A 15379-nucleotide genomic window follows, 5' to 3' on the forward strand; every position below is an offset into this window, starting at 1 on the left:
AGCTGTCACTTTTAACCCCTAGCCCAGGCATCGCCAAACTTCGCCCCTCCAGATGTTTTGGACTACAATTCCCATCTTCCCTGACCACTGGTCCTGTTAGCTAGGGATCATGGGAGTTGTAGGCCAAAACATCTGGAGGGCCGCAGTTTGGGGATGCCTGCCCTAGCCCAAAATACAAATGTGCAGCAGAAAATAAATAGAGCGACTGAAAGGGATTAATTGCTTTATTGGTGCTTGGTATATAGTTCTGTTATATACAAAAGTAACAAGATGGAAGGGCAAAGGGTGGGTGGGTGTCAGGTTCACGATGTAAAATATAAGGGTGGGGTGGGGATTATGTAGGCTAAGATGAAAGGAAATATAATCCCACTCTAGGCCTGAAAAGAGTTATGAACAATAAAAGATTTAGCAAAAAACGAGGTCCTTCAGAGGGAAGGGGGTTATCTTCCTCTCCCAGCAGATATGGCATGAGCCTAATGGCAGGAATGGTCTTTGGCAAAAGGCCTCAGGCTCTCAAATAAGGAAGAAAGTGAAAGGGAGAGGAAGCAAGGGAAAGTGGGTGTCCTAAAGGAGCTAGGAATCCCCTTGGTGCTGCTTCTGAGCCGCAAAGATGGAGGAATGAAGAATGTACTTCGACGGGGCTCAGTCATAGTATTTCTCTGCCCGCCGCACCTGACAGTACATCAGCATGGAGAAAACGATGCCCAAGACCTGGAGAAACATAAATCGAGTCAGACTGACACACACAAAAAAAGAGGGGGTGAAAGAGTCCCAGCCCAGCATGTCACTTCCTTACAATATTGGAATTATTATATCCTGAACTCCCCTCCTCGCCACTGCCTCTAAAATGTAGAAAGGCTGAGTATAAGGTCTCAGGTCCAACCACCCAGGATCTCCAAGCAGGACTATCTAAAAGGCTGGAAAGCTGCTGCAAGTCAGTGTAGACCAGGTGTAGGCAATGAGCTGCCCTCTAGATATTTTGGACTACAACTTGCATCACCTGTGACCTCTGGCCATGCTGCCTGGGGCTGATGGGAGTTGTAGTCCACAACTTCTAAAAGGCCCCATATTGGCTAACTCTGCGTTGTTGTTGTTTAGTCGTTTAGTCGTGTCCGACTCTTCGTGACCCCATGGACGGTACTAAATGAGCCAATGCCCTGGCTTCCGGCTTCCAAGTCACCTGCTTCTTGGCCCATTTTGTACAAACTGGAGGTGGCAGGGGGAGTTTCTACATGGTGTTTTCCCAGTCAGGAAACCATCCTCCTGGGCAGTCTTCTCTCCTAAAGGGGGGTGCCTTTTGAAAGTACAGATTGGACCAGCTTATTTGTTGCTTCCAATTTGTTTATTTACTCCCTGTGTGACCATGGCCAGTGTTGGAAAGAATTCCTGCCCTAGCTGCACCCTATTCTGTTGCACCAGAGCAGCCTCAGCAGTTGCTCAGGTCAGGTGTGTCCCCTCCCATGGCTGTTCCTTCCTGCTCACCTGGACAACAATGATGCAGGCAGCAAAGATGCCCATGGCCGAGATGTTCTCTCCTAGCCAGCGTTTCACCTTCTCGTAACAGGGCTTTAGGGGAATAGAGCACAAAACAAACATGGTCATCAGAGAGCGCTGGCAAGAGGAGGCAGTGCCTCTGATCTGGGTTGATCACACTCTTGTGCACCCAAAAAACGTCATCCTCCATTTAATCTAATGTTTATTTAACATGCAAGCTGTTTCTAGTAGGAACTCTGGGTCATTTGTTCCATTGTGGAACTGCGCTTGCCATCAATCAGTTGAATATTTGGGTTGAGTATTAAACTGAATATTCAACCCAAATCAGCTCCTGTAATTCAAAATGCCCCCCCTTCACTGGGCAGAAGTGAACAAGCCTTTCTTCTGCATCAGGTGAAGCCTGCCTTCTGCATCAGGAACCTTTGCCAGCATGCGGGCTGCATTTTCTTCTTGGCAGCTAGCTGGGAGCTGCAGGCTAGGATGGGCGAAGGAGTGAAGGTAAATTTTACCACTGTACAGTAAGTAGACTGGTTTCTGCAGTCACCCCTCTCTGTCCTCCATCCAGACAAGCAACAGGCATTATGAGAGTTTAAGGACCTACTACAGTCAAGCAAAAACACTAGATATGAAGCAGAACCAGTGAGGGATGAGGCCGAGGACAACTTCAACAGACGGATAGGTCTGGCAGGCTGCATTTGACCCTGAATGAAGTTCCATGCCACTGCTTTATGTGACAGCACTTCTCCTCGAAGAGGGCTATTACACACACGCCCCTCTCAGTCTAAACAGAATAAACATACCCGGTTCCTTCAACCTTTCTTCCCAGAAGGATTATTTTCCATACAGCTGGTCATCTTCAGGGCTCTTTTCTGAACCTGTTCTAATTTGCCTATATCGTTAAAACTGCAGCTGACCGCCACTCTCTTTTTATGTAAGTCTTTTGAGAGTAAAATATATTAGGGAAGGGAGGAAGATAACTAAATAGGATGTATCCACACTACAGCCTGGACTAGGTGGTGTTGTTCCCCCCCCCAATATATTTATAGCCTGCTTCTCATTAGCAACTTTTAAGTATAAACAACCTGACTTTTTCAAAATCATAAAGCAGACATACTATCCTGCTCAAAAAAAGAGCAAGAAAATCTCACAATTAAAAAGATGAGTAAAATTAACACGCTAGCTTTGAGAAGCAGCATTAATGAAGCAATGAAAGGCCTTCTCGGCAGTGGCACCCGCCCTGTGGAACACCCTCCCACCAGACGTCAAAGAGAAAAACAACTGCCAGACTTTTAGAAGACATCTGAAGGCAGCCCTGTTTAGGGAAGCTTTTAATGTTTGACGGACTATTGTACGTATTTTAATATTTTGTTGGAAGCCACCCAGAGTGGCTGGGGTATAAATTATTTATTTATTTATTTATTTATTTATTTATTTATTATTATTATTATATAATTCAAAGATTTTGCTGCAGCTGTCATCAAAACTCTGTTGAGTTGAAACATCAGAAGAGGACTGGGCTAGGCTGCATTCCTCAGGAAAAGCAATTCACAAAGGCCCTGTGTCTTATTGCATATTGCTAACGGCAAGAAGACACACAAAATAGCTAGTCTTGAAATTTTTGGGGAGCTTCATAAAAGTCATGTGTTGGTCCACAAGCCATCAAAGACTAGGAACCCCTTCCCCCTCTGGTTTCATCATTCCCTCCCTCCTGAGACATCTCAACATTGAATGCACAAAATGTTAAAAACAGAGAGGTCTCAGCACCTCCTCGAATGATAATTCTCAGGATTCACTGGGATAAGCCATGAAGTTAGAACAGCACAAAAGTAATTCTGAGTGTGGTGTATAGTCAGAGAGGGAGATGAGAATCTACGTATCAGCCAGAAGCTGATACTTTTGTCGCAGGACAGAGTGTCAAAGGCCCTCTCAACCTCAACAGCTTGGTCGGACCCTGCATTTAGCCATTTGTCACTTGCTCAGGACACAAGCATTCCTGGAGGGGGGTCAGCACACAACCCAATTTGGAAACCACAGCCGTAGGGGATTCTCTGCTCCTTGAAGGCAACTCTTGCTGCCGTCTCACCTCCTTCCACCAGCTGGCGCTGTCCACTTGGCAGGTGTCGCTTTGCTGCAAACAGCAGGACTCGGGGACCCACGTTCTGTTGCGGACCTCAAACCAGTCTGTGTAGTTCTGCACCCCACAACAACGAAACTGGAAAGCAAGGGAAGAAATCAGTCTCACACCGGGGCGGGGGGGGGGTGGCTCTTCTGAAATGGGATGAGGATGCTTAAAGTGGGGAAATCTCCCTGCCTGTTTCTTAGCTCTCTAAATTCGCTTCCAGATGACCTCTTTGTGGGCAGATTAGATGGCAATGCATGATGCAAGCTCCACCCCACACTTCCTACTGCCTTTCCCCCACCTCTTTCTTGCAAATAAAAAATAAAAAAATCCCAATATATTAGGGAAGTGGGTTTGTTGCACAAGAACTCAAAATCAGCTTTAGTTGTGCAGCCTGAAATTGCTGGGATGTGGCTGATGGCCATTTGGAAGTGTGTGTGTGTGTGTGTGTGTGTGTGTGTGTGTGTGTGTGTGTGTGTAACTCACCTCATTCTGCACAACGTCCCATGCTCTGGTTAAACCCGCATTTCCCTCTGTCTCATACAGCTGAAGTCCTTCCTTTAGATTGGACTGGGCATATCTATCAAACTAGAGAAAGGACAAAATAAGCACATCCAATGGACCAGCAGGACCTGTGTACTTGATGATAAGAGTGATGCAGAGACTAGATTGTGACTTCGGCTTGGTGGGGCCCTCATGGTGCTTATTCAAAGTTGGGTGGAAACCTTGCCCTGCCATTTTTCTTCTAAACTTCTCCAAACCCGAGGAGTATCGGGAAGCCCTCCGATGTTCAAGTTAGGGGGGTGGGGTGGAGACTTTGCCAAGTAGTTCACTCCAACAGTTTGAAATCCAGCCCCCGCTCTTTTTTGAACTTCCCTTCTCTTTCCCCTCACTTCCTAATTGCGTGGGTTCCAGACCTCGTTCTGGAAGATACCACCCTAAATGAAATGGTGCACTATTCCAAATTCCAAGGACGAATTAAAACCTGCTATCTTAAGAAAGCATGTAACTCAAATAACTTTTATCCACACTGCAACTGTTCCATAGACATGAGACAAGGAAACTCCATGTCTGAGTGTAGATCCTAACGGAGCCAAAAATGGCACCATCCATTAACAAGTGGGAAGGTATCAGCAGGCTTGGCAGACCCCAGAGTTTGAAGAAGTATATGGGGTGTGGTGGGGAGGTGCAGGATGATGATTCATGAGGTCTAAACAATGGACTCTTTCCTCATTCCACAAGAATCGGGACAGGCACATGGTTTGAATCAGTTTCCTCTCTGCACATGCATCTGTTAAGAGCATGGGTGCTACAGGGAGCTGCCAGTATTATAATGGCATCTTTAAGCAAACTACCTTGTACCAGAGTGTGGATCTCAGGAGATGTCTCAAGCTTTGCATTACAAAGCCCTGGTGACCCGGGGGCAGCACAATGGTCAGCTTGAGAACTGCCCCCTTAGACCTCTTGCTAAAATGCAAAGCCTCCTTTTTAGGGGGACACAGGGCTGCACTCAGCAGTGGCAAGGGGCGTGGGCTGCACTGCAGGCCTGTGATGGCTGCACGCGGCCTGCAGACCGCAGGTTGCCCAAATGAGCTGGATCTCACCATCCTCATTCTACATGAAGGTCCTTACCTTGTCCCTGCAGGTGACAAAAACCAGCAACCCAACCAGCTCTAGGAGGAAGAGGGTGGAGAGGACCAGGAAGAACTAGGGAAGAGAGATACCCAGATCAGCAATCCCGGGGAGAAGGAGAAAGCCTCATACAACACGGTTTTGTGTTTACAGATGTGTGCATCTCTGAACAAAGTGTGCCCCCACTTCCTACTGCACCCCCTCTCTCTCTGCTCCATACTTGATTGCAGTCACAGGATCACATACATGCAACCAGACCCTCTGGTTCAACTAACCCTGCAAGTCCTCCTTCCTCCCAGCCACCCACAGTTAGATGAATAGCACAAGTTGCCGCTGCAAGCAGAGATCACTGGCATGGCTGAAAGCTACATGCAGAACCCACAGCTCTGCATCGCTCAAGCCAGCCAGCCAAGTCACAATCAGGAAGAAAATTTGAAAACAACAACATATCTAAAGCAAGATGTCCCACAAGCAAAGTTATGGCACGGCTCCCAATGGTTTTGTGCACAGAAAAATGCACCTCTTGGACCCCATCTTGTCCACATCTTGTCCACATTGAGGGCATCTCAGAAATGCACTTTTCTGCTTCCTACTGATGACTGCACTCTGTCTATGCTCCAAAGCACACTGTACATCATTTTGCATATTGCAGGGCTGAGCATTCTGGCATTTAAGACAGGTTCTGTAGAGAAACTCTGCTTTGAATTAAGTCAGTTACCCATTTCTCTGCCGGACACCGTCTCCTACTGAAGACCTTGTTAGACACCCTCTGTACCAATTTCATCAGAGTCTCTCTCTCTCTCTCTCTCTCTCACACACACACACACACACACACACACACACCCTCTGCCCCCCAGTGTAACACCCAGTGGAGAGATACCTCTTACCGTCAGTAGGAGGCAGCGGTGCTCTGTGGCTGCCCCCAAGCATCCCAGGAAGCCCACAACCATGATGATGGCTCCAGTCGCCATGAAAAGCCCCGCTGCCGACAGAGACGGAAACGAGAACGACAAGGTGGCAAAGCGGCCCTGGGTCACGGCCAGCCATACGCCCACGCCGAGCACCCCACAGCCGCCAAGCTACGGGGAGAGAGAGAAGGCAAGCTCACACCAAGAAGAGCTATTATCACTGTTAAGGGACACATGCCAGGCATGTAGATACATGCCAGGCATGTAGAATCACTAGAGGAGGGTGAAGATCAAGGCTAGTGAGGGGTGTAGCTTGGGCCGAGTCCTGAGGGTCAAGTAGAGAGGTCTGGAGAGGTTCCCTACCTCTGAGAGTACCACCTCCCCCCCACCCTCCGTCCAGGATGCTGTTGTGGAAGAGATCATCGGCTGAGTCTCCACTCACCAGCCGCAAAAGCTCTCCGTTCAGCCCCTTCCTACAAACAAGACCTAGTTCCTCCTGACTCCCAATCCTGTGCCAAGTTTTTATTGGAACAAATAAAGCAGCTGTCAGCATTCTGTTGCTGACACCCTCCTGCCCACCCTGGTAGTTACAATGCCGATGAAACTTCCGTGACATCACAAGCGATTCAGCCAATACTGTAGTGGAGAGCGGGGTCTCTCAGGCAGTCTACAGGCAGATTTTTGGTTTGCTATAAAATGACAGCGTTTTAACACACAAATGCACTTTCCATCCCGTTCGTCCTCACAAACCTGTAAGGCAACTTGTTGCGTTGCTGATTTATTAAAAGAGAAATGCCCTGCCATCAATAATAGGCCCACAAGCCCTTCCCACTAATCCTGGGAGACCCCAGGTCAGATGTAGACGGAAAGGCTATCTGATGCATTTTTGGACTTTCCCACAGCCTTGTCTGAGGAGAGGTGCACAGACCCGCTGCAACTCACCCAGAAGATGAGGTTGAAGACGAACATCTTCACTTTAACGCAGAGCAAGCAGCCACGGCTGACCCCCATGGTGGATGTGTCTGGAAGGGGGGGGCGGCAAAAAGAAAACAACATGTTGTGATTCTGGAACATTCATATATGAGCACTTACAATACAGTTGGCAGGAGGAGAGGGAAGGTGAAAAAGTCTGCTTGGATCCCACAAGCAATTTATTGGGGTTTTTCATATTTTAGGTAAAGTAAAGTAAAGGGACCCCTGACCATTAGGTCCAGTCGTGACCGACTCTGGGGTTGCGCGCTCATCTCGCATTATTGGCCGAGGGAGCCGGCGTATAGCTTCCAGGTCATGTGGCCAGCATGACAAAGCCGCTTCTGGCAAACCAGAGCAGCACATGGAAACGCCGTTTACCTTCCCGCTGTAGCGGTTCCTATTTATCTACTTGCATTTTGACGTGCTTTCGAACTGCTAGGTTGGCAGGAGCTGGGACCAAGCAACGGGAGCTCACCCCGTCACAGGGATTCGAACCGCCGACCTTCTGATCAGCAAGCCCTAGGCTCAGTGGTTTAACCACAGCGCCACCTGGGTCCCTTTTCATATTTTATTCCCTTTAAATTCAAATACCGGTAATAATAATAATAAAAATTAAGAGGGAGAACTATGTATGCCACCTTGATCCCCTTGGAGGAGTGATAGGATACAACTGTTATAATTAAGAAATACTAAGCTGGTGTTACTCAGTGTCACTCAAACATTATGAAATAAAATGAAGTCTCTCTCACTGAAAAAAAATCAGGGAAATGTTTGGTTTCCCCCCGCTTGCCGCTTCAGCCAAACTCTGATTAGGCTAATCTATATGAAAGGAAGCCTTTCCTCAGACAAAAACAAGCATTTCAGAGTTGGGAGACCCCAAACGAACAGGAGGAGGTAAAATTCCTTGGCCTAACTAACTGGGAGGATGGGCAGGTCAAGGCCTGGTGAGCATTAGAAATGGTACTGTGGATTCTACATAAAGCTTAAAGACCGTCTCTTGGACATATTGAAAATTTTAAATGCTCACCTCCTTCTTTAATCAAAGTAAACAAGTTGGTGGCTATGGCCTTCATGCCTGGCACATTGGTTTCTACAATTTTGTACAAACTTTTGTTTATGTTATTCAAAAAGCAAAGGGTGGCTAAGGGACTCTCACCAATTGCATCCTGGCAACCGCCCCTGTGAGGTAGGCTAGGCGAAGTTCTGGCCGAAGGTTCATGGCTGAGGTGGGATTTGAACTCAGGTCCCTTCCTGAAGATAGCCCCAGCAGTCCAACCACTACACAGCCCTGTCTCACTATGGCTTCTAAAGTGCAGAATCAGTCGGCTGGTCAGAAATAAAGATGCTTCCGAACAATGATTAGACATACAGTGGAACCTCGGTTTACGAACACCTCGGTTTACGAATTTTCGGTTTACAAACGCCGCGGACCCATCTGGAACGGATTAATTCACTTTCCATTACTTTCAATGGGAAAGTTCGCTTCAGTTTATGAACGCTTCAGTTTATGAACATACTTCCAGAACCAATTGTGTTCATAAACCAAGGTACCACTGTAGTTTTGAATTTTTGTGGGGCAGGGTGTGGGAGCAATGACCCTTTAGGTCCCTTCTATATCATGCCAGTAGCAAGGGAACTGTGTATTCAGGCAGAACTGAGGGGAGTTTGAATCCAACCAGCTCCTTAACAGCCAAAAAAAGAGGCCTATCAAGAGAATGGCAAAATCTTCCCCACAAACACAAACAACAACCTTCAATCTGTAACCTCTAGACATCAAAATGGAGGGAGTTATTTTTGGTTCCCAATGTTCATATACTCTGCTTTTTTAAAAGAACAATGCTGTATTTATGTACTTTTAACTTTAAAGGCTCGCCTATTTCCCACCTCCTCTTGAAAATTACTGCAATAAGAATTACGAATGCAGTCAAGCTTGGGAACCGTTTTATTTATTTATTTTTGTCCCATTTAAATGGAGAGCGCACCATGTTTTAAGTATCAAAACAACTAAGAGTATAACACTGTTTAATTTTATTTTTTTAGGAAAATAACTGGAAATACATAAAACGTTGGTTTATCCCCTTCAGACGAAGTGGCTAAGAAAGGGGGGGGGGGGGCGGAAGCAGGTAAATTATCTGATTTAGGGAATGCTAAATAAACAACAAATGAACTGGGGGTGGGAAAGTCCCCTTGTTCAGGCCCAGATTACAGATTTCCTGTAGGGCAGCACATCTCCTGCTATCATTTGTGCTGAAGATGAAGGTGCTTGAAGGGGAGAAAGAAGACAGTGTTTATCCCCAGACCACGTAAAAAGAAACTGCCAAGTTTTCCTTAGCCAAAAGCTCCCCACCCCGTAGGTCTTTCCTGCTAAAGCTACCCCACCCTTACCCTCATTCCTTGCCTTTTTGCCACTCAGAGTTCCTTTTCCATTTTTTCAGCAAAGCCCATTCTGTAGAAATAAAACATAACCCACATTCCAGACCCACCTTCCCAATTCTAGATCGAAACCTCCCCACCCCATCCCGTTCTGGATTTAACAAGAATGTTAAATTCCTGGATCTGAACTGGTCGAATATATTCCTTACAGTCAGTAAATAACCCATAAAATTGTGATGGGCTTCTAAAATGCACACCATTCCCGCTGTCCCTTAAATTATTTCCCTAAAAGCGGCGGGGGGCGGCGGCGGCGGCGGCGGGGGGGGGAACCAAAGGGGAGAAAAGCAAAATAACATGAAAGCAGCCTTTGGATCTCTTTCTTTCGTCTTTCTTTTAACAAAGTACCAGTACCTCTGGAGGGAAGTAACTAACTACAGCTGCCAAATCTCTCTCTGCCCCCCTGATCTTGCAGTAAGAGACTTTGGGGTGGGCAGAATCAGTTCTATGGGACCCAGAAAAATATTGCAATACAGCAGAAATCATCCCCTCTTCCCCCCCCCCAAAGGAGGGAGTCTCATCCTGCTTTTTATATCCATCAAAATATTCCTGGTTCGACATATCCCTTCCCGCGCCACCCCCCCATCATCAATACATTTCCGTGCGCCCCTCACCTTGGTCTCGGGGCGGGAGACTTCGGGGCGGGAGTGCGGATTTGGGGCGGGAGCCCCCCTCCCAGACACCTAGACCTCTTCCAAGTTGCTTGTCCTCTGATGGGATGCAGGATGGGAAGGGAGGGGAGGCAAATTCCAGCACGGGACAGGGGGAAGGAAATGGGAGGGGAGAAAGGGAGGCAGGAATGGGTGTTTGAGACTGTGGGGAGGAGCCCAGGGGGCTCTGGGAGGGAAACGGGTTTCTATTCGAGACAAAGGCGTCCAGTCGGATTTGAACCCCAGTTCTTGTTTAAACATTCCACCTCCCCCGCAAAAAAGGACAATGAAAAGCGACTCAGTTGTATCGCATTAACATCAGAAGCGTGTGGCTCCGGATTCTGTTCCATTCCTGTCTCAAGTCCTATTGGACTCAATGAGACTTACTTTTCGGAGTAGACTTGTATGGGACTGGAGAATAATTTTTCTTTCTGCTTTCGAGACGTTTCCAAATTATGCCCCCCCCCCCGCGGAAGGGAGGGTGTTGAAATATGCTTGCAGAGACTGGATCTCATGGTTGTGGGTTCCTTCCATCCCCACGTTGGGCAAAAAGATTCCTGCATTGCAAGGGGGTTGAGGTCGATAACCCTCCGTGTCCCTTCCAAGTCTACAATTCTAAGTGAACGCCGCCAACACAGACTGCACGTGACAGATAGCCTCAGATTTCCAACTCTGCTCAAAGCACTTCCGAGAGCACCTCCTGTTGTGCAGGAGTAGTTTACTCTGGGAGCAACTTCGGGAGTAAAGTACTTCGCTTCTGTACCTTCCACATTGCCAGCTTCCAAGTGGGTGTTTATTGTGGGTTTTGTGCTCCCCGTGCACACGAGTTTTCTCCAGCAGCGTTCACACGTCAAAATTCCAGCCCACCTCCATTCAATCCTGATTCACCCTTTCCACTGCCTGCACACCACATGCATTTAAAGAACATTCTCTCCTTCAAAAGAATTCTGGGTGCCGTAGTTTGTTACGGGTGCTGGCAATTGTAGCGACGAGAGGGGTAAACTACAGTTCCCAGGATTGTTTGGGGGAAGCCGTGCGCTCTGCAATATGAAGACCGGTTTGCCATATGAAGATCCCCGTGTGGAAGACAGAAAGTTTATTGTCAAATAGCAGATGCGGGGAGCGGGGGCCCAGCAAAGTACCTGGGCAGCACTCAGGAGGATTTCACAAGAGGGGACCTTTACCTCGGAATAAACCCCTGTTTGAGATGGTGGCTGTTATCAACCCCCTATATATAAATATTCCACAATCTTTACAACAACCCTGTAAGGCAGCAGGGCATGTATCTTTATCTCGGGGAGAGAGAATGCGCATCATCATCACTCTCAAAATTTAAACCGCATACGCAAAAATTCCAATTTTGGGGGGCAAATGCCTTTATTAGGGCCAAGCAAAATGTATGAAATTAGCAAGCAAACTTCCGAGTTCTCCAGAATTCTTCCTCAGTCGGGATGTGAAAGAAAGAAAGAAAGAAAGAAAGAAAGAAAGAAAGAAAGAAAGAAAGAAAGAAAGAAAGAAAGAAAGAAAGAAAGAAAGAAAGAAAGAAAGAAAGAAAGAAAGAAAGAAAGAAAGAAAGAAAGAAAGAAAGAAAGAAAGATCTCCGGGGCGGAGAGAAAGAAAAATTTTTTTGAGAAAGAAAGAAATAGAAAGAAATTGGGAGGGGAGAGAAAGAAAAAAGCTTGGATAAACGCGAAGATTCCGAGGATGTTAGCAACAACAAGATGTGATGACCCTCTTGCAGATCGATGCTGCTTATAAGGGGAAGAAATTTGGGCTCCGCTAGGAAGGGGCGGTGTCGCCGTCGGGGCTCCTCCTGCTACTGCGGCGGCGCTTGTGTCTCCCTCTCGCGGGCAGCGGAAGAAGCCAGCCATCGGCCTCGCTGCTGCGCCAGAACCACGAGGGACCCCCGGGAGAGAGGAAGGCGGCCGAGGCCGAGAGGAAGGTGGGGAGCGGCGGGGCGAAGGAGACGGGTCGGCCAGGGAGGAGGGCGAGGGGGAAAGATGGCAAAGGGGAGGGAGGTCTGGGGAGCGCCGAGCTGGCGGGAGAAGGCCGGGAGAAAGTGGATGTGTGGGGCCGGGGAGTGAGAGATCCGGGGAGGGCGAGGGCTGCCCCCACTTCCCGAAGGTGGGACCAGGAATGGGGGAAGCGCTTAGGGGAGCGGAGGGCTGTTCGGGACGGCTCCAAGGGCACGAGAGGCAGAGATTCACCCGGTGAAGCTTGTAGAGAGAGTGGGGAAGACGCAGTAACAGAGGGAAGCAGCACCTGTTCAATTTCAGCCTTCCCTGAAGTTGTTTACAAGTGTAAAAGCCGGGGGTGAGGGCGTGGCCTTAACCTAAGATGTGGGGTTTTCCCCCCTCCCGATCGTCTTTGCAGCAAGAGCAGTTAACCCGTGTCTGGATGATGATGATGATAATGATGATGATTGGGGGGGGGCTACGGCTTCCATCACCTTTGGCCATTGGGCATGCCAGCTGGGGTTGGTTGGAGCTGGAGTCCCCCACCATAAAATATTTGAGGGGTCGGGCGTCCCCAAAGTTGATGAGTATTCCCATTCAAATGGTGTGGGTGCACTGCATTGTGTGATCAATTATGTGGGGGCAGGACATACCTGGACCCCCACAATATTTTATTCAAGTTGGGGGCCCCTGTTGTAAACTAAGAATAGCTACCGTAGGAAGCCCAGGAAGGTTTAGTGGGAAGAGAGGAAGCCTGGGTGACTTGCCTCTCTTCCAGTTTCTCCCTCCCCAAAGTATATTCCTTTTTAGGCCACTTCACAATGATCATCCCAGTTCGGTGCTTCACCTGCGGGAAAGTCGTGGGCAACAAGTGGGAAGCCTACCTGGGCCTCTTGCAGGCGGAATACACAGAAGGGTGAGTCCACAGGTTTGCCTCTTCGCTGTATCTTCTAGGATTTCTACCTTGTCTTTCTCTGTTGACCTGCTGAAGCAGGCCAAAGGCCCATCTAGCCCCACATCCTGTTATCACAGATAATAATAATAATAATAATAATAATAACTTTTACTACACAACTTTTTTGGATGAAAACTTTTAGTATATGTACCTGTAACGTTTTAATGGTCTGCTTTCTCCCATCTCTGTAAATGGCTTCTGGACTCCTTCCAATTGTTGTTGTTGTTGTTGTTTTATTTGTATCCCACCCATCTGACTGGGTTGCCACAGCCACTCTGGGCGACTTTCAGCATATACAAAAACATAATAAAACATTATACATTTCCCTATACAGGGCTGCTGCCCTCAGGTTGTGGGATAAATTGGATTAAATTAGCTAACTCAATACATGGGACACTAGTGTTTTATCTGTGTCTCCAGTTCAGAGCAGGCCACTGCTGAAAGCACAGGAACAGAGGGCCACAGAAAGGCTGGCAATCCGAGTCAGGAAAAAGAGAAAGGGAGAGAAAATCCAGAAAATCTTGAGACCACCCACTCATTTTTCCGTTCCCTCTTTCAGGGATGCATTGGACGCCCTTGGCCTGAAGCGCTACTGCTGTCGGAGGATGCTCCTGTCACACGTGGATTTGATTGAAAAGTTGCTGAACTATGCGCCCCTGGAGAAGTAGGAGCGTTGGCACCCTGGAACAGAGCCACAATGAGGCTGGAAGACACCCCCCCCCCCCCGCTCTGTGGCTAGAAAGAGAGAGAGGAGAGAAAGATAAGTCTTCAGATTGTATCCAATCCAGGCACCTCCCACTGGAGGGTGCTGTTGTGCAATGGAAGGATTCTGTCTCATTCAGTGATGTGCAATAAAGAGCATGATGCATAGGAGCACACGCACTGTGCTCTCAAAAGAATGATACACACAAATTTACTCTTGTTTTTTTCCATTGTTTTTTTTTGTATTTTGTGGCATATGTTTGTAGAGTAGATTTTACTGTTGCTTTTGATTTTGTCTTCAACACTGTCTTCCTCGGGATTTTTATTTTGAATGACGGGAGAAACATAATTAATTATGCTTGGAGCGGTTTATGCAGCCTTGTTTCCCTGCATATAGGCTTGCCCAGGTTTTTAGAACAATCTTGTGAGATTTGATCAGAACTAGTGTTAAATCAGAACAGACAATACTCTGGACAGTGAATTATTGAAGCAGGCTTTCCAACAGAACAGAGAATGATTTCAGGAGACGTGCCCTTCCAACAACCATGGGTCCCAGAGTTCCTCATTTTCTGCAAAAGCCAATAGGGTATGGCAGCGAGAGAGAAGCATCATTCTCCTTAAAAACAAGGCAGCCCCAGAGATTGCAGGAGCCAAGATTCACAGGCCCCAGGAACATATTACACACCACCCCAATCTTCTTGTGTGGGTCTGTGTTCCTTTTTGGAGAGGGGCACAGCAGAGTCTGTGGTGTCTTTAGGATATATAGTTTATTTACACTTATATGCAAATTGTGGCTACTGTGAACCTATGTTGGATTTCACAGAATTATGGATGTGTGGCACACAACTGATTTAATTGGACTTCACACATGCTAACTAAAGGATTAGCAGGGACACAGCTACCATCTCCAAGGAAATTGGCTTTGACACCACCAAACCTGAAATGGAAGTTTGGTCTCTTGAATGTATGGACTCCACTTTAGGGCAGGCAGTAGCTCAGAACTTGCTGGTGCGACAGCCAAGGCTGCCAGTGTGCCTGCGAGGATACCTGCAAAAGGGATCCGTGAATATCCCCTCAAAAACAGACACGAGAGGCTATTTGCTCTTCCTGCTCAGTTTGTGTTTGCACCGACATGGCCTTTCCTCCGCCCACATTTCATTGGCTGCAAGAACTGGGCCCCGGCCCTCGCCTCCATTTTGTGTTCCTGTCTCTTAAATGTGGCAGCCATTTTGTGTTCTCCCCATAACCATTATGTGACTGGTGCCCACTGGTCCACAAAGGTTGGCAACCACTACCAGACTAGCTGAAGTCCAGTTAGAGAAGTGATGCCTGTTGAACAGAAACTAGTACTGGACGTAGGCACAGGTAAAACATCCATTTATATAAATTAGCATGCCCACACATTCCAGAGCTTTCAGAACCAGCTTTTAGTGGTGCAGAAGTTAAGCTCAACCACCAAAGCCAATTCAGTGTTTAGGTTACAATCTCTAGGAGCAAGGGCTTCATGTGTCATTCAGGTTTCCAGATTCAATGATGCACAACAGCAATATACCACTGAAATG

General features: G+C 47.5%; 2 protein-coding genes across 2 annotated transcripts; one reads left to right on the plus strand and one right to left on the minus strand.

Moving 5' to 3' along the window:
- Window positions 1-206: 206 nt before the first annotated feature.
- Window positions 207-10273, minus strand: LOC118094469 (tetraspanin-4). The gene is made up of 8 exons (XM_035134921.3): window positions 10170-10273; window positions 7096-7175; window positions 6133-6324; window positions 5246-5320; window positions 4100-4201; window positions 3578-3706; window positions 1483-1566; window positions 207-711 (listed from the first exon to the last, which is right to left on the minus strand). The coding sequence occupies exons 2-8, from the start codon at window positions 7162-7164 to the stop codon at window positions 643-645; spliced, it is 720 nt and encodes a 239-aa protein (XP_034990812.2). The 5' UTR covers window positions 7165-7175; window positions 10170-10273; the 3' UTR covers window positions 207-642.
- A 1836-nt stretch (window positions 10274-12109) lies between these two features.
- LOC118094482 (DNA-directed RNA polymerases I, II, and III subunit RPABC5) lies at window positions 12110-14027 on the plus strand. The gene is made up of 3 exons (XM_035134965.3): window positions 12110-12147; window positions 12971-13076; window positions 13675-14027. The coding sequence occupies exons 2-3, from the start codon at window positions 12982-12984 to the stop codon at window positions 13781-13783; spliced, it is 204 nt and encodes a 67-aa protein (XP_034990856.1). The 5' UTR covers window positions 12110-12147; window positions 12971-12981; the 3' UTR covers window positions 13784-14027.
- The last annotated feature ends 1352 nt before the right edge of the window (window positions 14028-15379 follow it).

Source organism: Zootoca vivipara, chromosome 12 (assembly GCF_965207765.1).
Source record: "Zootoca vivipara chromosome 12, rZooViv2.hap1.1, whole genome shotgun sequence".
Lineage (NCBI taxonomy): Eukaryota > Metazoa > Chordata > Lepidosauria > Squamata > Lacertidae > Zootoca > Zootoca vivipara.

Bases quoted from the DNA above. Each gene is read 5' to 3' on its own strand.
- LOC118094469 (XM_035134921.3), bottom strand. From the start codon at position 7,164: ATGGGGGTCAGCCGTGGCTGCTTGCTCTGCGTTAAAGTGAAGATGTTC. The intron at 5,321-6,132 runs GTAAGAGGTATC...TCTCTTCCCTAG, and splicing joins ACCGCTGCCTCCTACTGACG to TTCTTCCTGGTCCTCTCCAC. The intron at 3,707-4,099 runs GTGAGTTACACA...CTTGCTTTCCAG, and splicing joins GGGACGTTGTGCAGAATGAG to TTTCGTTGTTGTGGGGTGCA.
- LOC118094482 (XM_035134965.3), top strand. From the start codon at position 12,982: ATGATCATCCCAGTTCGGTGCTTCACCTGCGGGAAAGTCGTGGGCAAC. The intron at 13,077-13,674 runs GTGAGTCCACAG...TCCCTCTTTCAG, and splicing joins CAGGCGGAATACACAGAAGG to GGATGCATTGGACGCCCTTG.